The 6,000-nt window shown below is 38.1% G+C and overlaps 1 protein-coding gene across 1 annotated transcript in view; it reads right to left on the reverse strand.

The window, feature by feature from the left end:
• MATN2 (matrilin 2) overlaps positions 1-5,605 on the reverse strand; it is a 69,474-nt gene extending 63,869 nt beyond the window's left edge. The window contains exon 1 of the mRNA XM_010283201.1: positions 5,539-5,605. Within this exon, the coding sequence (XP_010281503.1) occupies positions 5,539-5,605 (67 nt within the window). The remainder of the gene's footprint in view (positions 1-5,538) is intronic.
• Positions 5,606-6,000: the final 395 nt, after the last annotated feature.

Here is a 6,000-nt window from a genome sequence, read left to right on the forward strand (position 1 = left end):
CCGTTCAGATCTCACCTTCTCGGACTCCAGGACCCCTGTTTGGGGCTGGGGAGGCACAGCCCCAGCACAAGCCAGGCTACCAAGCCTCAGAACCATACAAAGAGGACCTCCCACTGTGAACAAAACCCAGAAACCTGAAAGAGCAGGGTGGTCTGAGGAAGTGCAACCTTCCTGCTGCTGTTTTAGACCCCAACCAGGTAGATAATGGTCAACCGCTACCGCAGAGGAGAGGCCGGCAGTTGACAGATTAAGATGAAAGCTGAAGTTTAAAGATGGCATAAAGTCCATGGGAGACCTCTCAGCTATTGAGACAATCACTACTGGGAAGCAAAGCAGACAACTGCTAATATTGCCTTGAGGCACAATGTTTGTAAGATGTACGTACACACCTCAGAAGGAAGAAACAGGTGATTTATCAGACTGTAAAATGCTTTGTTCTCTCTCTTTCCAAATATAACACATCTATATTTATATGACAATTTTATGTTTTGATTCGGGAGAGTCTAAATTTATATGTATTTGATTACCTTGCATCCTTATAAAAGTTTGGTTACCTTTTAATCAGAGAGGATTTTGCTTATATTTTAATTAAATATGCAGTAATTCAAAAGATGCAATTTGCTACCTCTTCCAACCTTTATCTGCTGCATGGAATATTTTTTTTCTCCCCAAATACTATACCAGCACAGTATGTCAAACGCATGATATAGTTATCATGACACAATTCTGACTTCAATTGCAATGCAGACTTCAGTTGCAATGAGTCTACTCAACATCTTTGCAGACAAAAGAACTTGGCAGGGTTGCACTTATGTAAAGAAATAACACATAGACACGTATGTTGAAGCTGTGAATAAGTTTCTTAGAGCAGTTACCATCCCATGTTCGTTCAGCAGCCCACATTAGCAGTATTTAGAGATCTCTGGCCAGCTCTGAATGAATAAATGTACAATGAATTCAATCAAAACTCATCAGAAATCTTACCTGCACTCCACAGAAACATCATGGACCAGACTCACTTTTGTCACATATTTTCCCCTCTGATTTCTGGCTAAAATTTAACCCAGAATGGTTAACCTGAAAATGTTCTTGAGCCCTAAAGTTACATACATGCAGGTTTAAGAACTGGGCTGGATATAAGAATGTTTGGAATAATTTTGACTGAACATAGCAAATGATTCATAAATTTACTGAGCACTCTGTGTACTTCATATTACTTCCTTTCATATTATTAGTGGAATCATATCCATACAACCAAGAGATAAATCATTATATATTTTGTTGTAAAATATAACTTAACACAGGGACATTGGTGTTTAGCAGCGGTTTCTACTGAACAGAAGCCAAGTACATTTCCTTCTTGGCCTCCTTTCCCTTCTCTGTTTCAATTTTGCGCAGTATCAGTTGATCTCTTGTAGTTTCTTTCTTCTGGTATCATGTAGTATTTAAAGAAATGCTTCCTAAACGAGCTTTTCTCCTCACATAAGTAGTTATTTTCAAAACCAGGTAGGTGCATGTTTTATATTCCTAAGGAACAGAAGGAATGTTGCTGCTTAGAATATTATTCTACAACTTATCCAATTACTCCCATGCATCCACTTCAGAGTTTTCCGAAGAAATATGCCCATGTGACATGAAATACGTGCCCAGTTTACAAGAACAGAGTTCACCAAGAAAACAACAAACACAAAAACCTCTGGTTTTTTCCACAATGTTGAAATTTTGCTTTGCTTTGTTCTATAATAAATGCTTAAGATGCAGTAGGGCGTAGGTCCCAAATCTCCTCCACCACAAAACCCCAGATCATCAAACACCAAAAAAAGCTACATCTTGCAAGGACCGGGTACGTGTTGCTTCTGAGCATGGAACCTGCTGAAAGGTGCTGTGGACCTCTGACCGTGGCCTTGAAATCACAGTATGGGAATCACCACTCTGGACAACTGACACAGCTCTTGATTAGTTCATTTAGGTGCAGAAGCCCAGCTATTTCTGAATGGAACTAGCTAACGTAATGGATGTAATTTTATCTTTAAAACCATGTAGCTAAGTATATTTCCATTACCGCTTTTCTTTAGTATCCCAGGACTAATGCTAAGCTGGCAAACTGTGCTCTCGGTGGTCTGTGTGCAACCTGACAAAGCAGCTGCGCTCAGCCGGAACAATGATTTTGTCAGAGCGCTAAGGAAAAACTCTTCAGAGCTCTGATAAAGCCTTTAAAAGAAAAGATTCTAAAAGAAAAGATTAATTTCCTTTAAGGTATCAGGGTAAGGCCAAAGATCTAATGCTTGGGATCAAATTACTGATGAGTGGAAAGAGAAGGCAAAATTCAGTTTATGCACCACTTAAGGGGAGAGGCGACCACCCTCTCCTACAGGAAAGACAAATGGATCACCCTATTTCTTTCTCTTATTTCACAAGATTTTGCAGGACTATGGAAACAATCCTTTAAAACATAAAAACATCTACATTAAAACAGTATTTTCCAGCAATCTAATACCAATTCTGTTATTATGAGAAACACACATGTATTTTCTACCTCTAAACCAGCTAGACATATTCTACGAGTAATATCCTGCAAGATTTAAGAAAATGTTACCAAATGTAATTAAATTGGCACAATTGACAAGTTTTAAATTCTTTTAAGTTCAACTCAGTGTTTAAAGAAAGAAAAGCCTGAAAAGCCAAGCCTATTCAAAGCAGTTTGGCTTTCAAGGCCCACACAGAGAAAGTTCCAAAACTTTATGTCCAATCAATCTTTGCACAAAAGATTTCAGATCTTTAATGGAAATTATTAGCTATATATATGTATATAATTAGCTAGGCAGATAACATGTTAAACAACAATAAGAGATGCAAAGATCTGCCAAATTAAGACAACACACATCGAGATTTAGCAGAAAGACTGGGGATGAGAAAAACAGAGAAAAGACAGCTCATTCCTTCAATTAAAACATATAGGCTCTTAGCCCTAACAAGACAATTAAGCTATGCAGTATTAATGCGTGGCTGCTGAAAAATCAAAACCTCCTAGAGCTGGATACCAAAGCACTTTTATCTCTATGTGGACAATCCCCCTGGGATTTTTCACCCATTCCATTTTGCTTATTTATGTTGTCAGTTTTCTGGAGCAAGGAATTTCACTTCTGTACTTCTACCAGTAGTACATGGCCACTACTAGTATTTTACCAGTAAATAGTTATCGCAGCTGTACACTTTTGTTTTACAAGTTGGTAAGATGAAGAAAAAAGGAATAAAATTATTTTAACGCTACTAACATTTACCTAGCATAACCCTTCATTTTAGTCCTAAAAACACAGAGACCTCCACCCAAAAAATCCCAACACAACCTGAACTTTTTTTACTTTTCCAGATATCTGTGGGTTCTTTGCAGCTATACTGCTTACTTTTGCCTGCCAACCGAGTCTTTCCACACCACCAGTGATTGTCATCACCACCACTATTTATACTATACGTATTATATAGAATGGAACAGCTTCTAATCCCTGTTAAATTGCTGTTAAGTCTGGAGTGTTTACATTACATCAACAGACGTGATGTCACTGAGATCATGGTTTGGCCCTGCTCTTTCTCACGTCATTTAAGGAACACTACAGCTTTCCAGCAGAGTGGCATGCGTTTTACACGTTCTGTTCTTTACGGAGGCGCACATTTTAACATGCCACTGTTTATATCCACTGCTGAATCTGAAGCAGGTGACCTAATTTATTGTAGCAGAACGCAAGGCCCAAGAGTCTGACTCCAAACTGCCACGTACTTTTATGGGCTGGACCAGAGAACGTCCCAAGTTTCTTGCATCATTTAATGTCTTGAAAAGGTTCCTTCAGCCAGAGCTGCCAGAATTGTTTGCGTCCTGCACATGCCAAACTGAATAGGGATCCTGAATTTTCCAAAAGCAGGGACCACGAATAGCTTGGCTTTTGAGAGAAGAAATAATTTAATCTATACATTTAGATTTACATCGAATGTTAATTCTTTTGATATATTTTCCACTATTTAAAATATGAAAACAAGGCTATAAAAGCAATGTAAAAAATAATTTTTAAAAAGTTTCTACTGAACAGAAGCCAAGTACATTCCCTTCTTGTAAAGGCAACCTGAGAAATGTGACGCCTTTTAGTTTCTCCACATAACACCTTGCTATCGCATTAATTTTCTAGGGGACGGGTAGTTTATTTCTTAAGCTCACTTAGGGTATTTGCTGGGGACCCTAAAAAAAAAAAAAATCAGGAGGGGCTGCTATTTAATCACATTTTAGAATTTAGGATTTTAGAAATTTTGAGAGTCTTGTTGAGTAAGGTGTGAATGTGGGTATTTCTCTTTGCTGTTCCACATCCATGTTTTTTGATGGACTAGATCTCCAGAGCTGTCATTTTCAGCCTTCAGTTGCAGAACCCCAAGTGTCTCAAGACCACATCTATTAGTTTTGAGAAAGACAAGTAAGAAAGGGAGATCTGTTGTCATTTGGCTTAAATTTGTTTGATGGGAATTAAAAACCAGTATTTTTAAGTTAACGAAAGACAAACTGTGAATGGCACTTTATGGAATTTTACATATTTAAAGGATTATGTTTTGTTTGCAGACGAGTTTCACTGATAAAACTTGGTGCTCCCCTGTCACCCATTCCCCCATGTTCTGGCTTGCTTTCTTCTTCGTTCTTCTGCAGGACATTTCACATTCTTCATGATCACCTAGGTTAGGTGACCTTTATGGGGAGGCAGGACACTTAACATCTCCCAGCGGCTGGAGAGAGGTATCTGATTAGATCTACTACTGATGTGTATCATAAATGGGCCGTGCCCAAAGCCCCATCCATGTGATGTTTTCATCATCTGACAACTACTTTAGACAATGAGCCAAATTCTAAGTCACAAACTGTCAGCAGATTAAAAAGTTGACCAGCAAACTGCCTGATGACGTACAGGCAATGATCAACAAGAGAGAGATGAACCTTATGTTTTAAAACGTGACAGCCACAAGCTAAAACTGCTAGATCCTGTCCTCAGATTTTTGGCAAAAGAGGATAAATGAGCTACTCATTATAAATAAAATTAACATGACAAAATGAAGGGATTAATGTCAAGTAATGTAATGACAAGCTTCATTTCAAAAGCCACTGATTTCCATTCAGTCACCCTTAACCACAGCACAAACACACAGACAGCTGAAACTTGCTGGTATGGTAAAAGGCAGCTTTGACAGAACTTCCATGGACCAATATGTATTTTCTCTAAACAGTGACAATAAAGTCTTTTTTCCAAGACAACACACATGTATCAAATATTTATTTGAAATAAATATCACTTATATAAAGCAGATCTAGTACCGCAAAAGTAAACACCTTCTTTCAACAGCTGCTAACTGGTCAACAAACTTTTCATATAACTGCTTGCAAATGGCAATCTCCTTTTTATTATAAACTAACTCAGCCAAGGTTTGCCTCATGCCTTTTATCATTTGTATTTGAGATAGCCCTTGGTGGTGGTGTTTGGGTTTTTGGGGTGGTTTTTTCTAACTTACCTAGTAGATATTGTGAGTTAACATCCCTTCTTCGGGTGAAATGTCCTCCGGGGAGATCTTTTGCCATGACAGAGACAGTGGAAAGCAGAGTATGTCCAAGTAACAGAAAAAAGCATGCAATCATTTTCTTCATCTTCAAGAAACAGAGGGACATTCAAGGATGTGAAACTGCAATAAAGGAGAGAAGCAGATGAGCTCTTTGATTACACAAAAAGATACCCTATAACCATGTCAGCCACCCAGCTGGATTGCTTCCACCCCATCACATACAAACATGCAGATATACTGGCATGGAATAATCCCTACACCTTCAAGAAAGAAGATCTACATAATGAAGCAGCGGTTAGCAGACCCTGAATAGTGTTTGTAAGTATTGTTAGTTGAAATTCATAGTTAACATTTAGAATTTAGAATTCTTCTAAGAATTATCAACTTTTACAATCGTTCATAATAACCAAGTAT

This window comes from Phaethon lepturus, unplaced genomic scaffold (genome assembly GCF_000687285.1).
Source record: "Phaethon lepturus isolate BGI_N335 unplaced genomic scaffold, ASM68728v1 scaffold3503, whole genome shotgun sequence".
Classification (NCBI taxonomy): Eukaryota; Metazoa; Chordata; class Aves; order Phaethontiformes; family Phaethontidae; genus Phaethon; species Phaethon lepturus.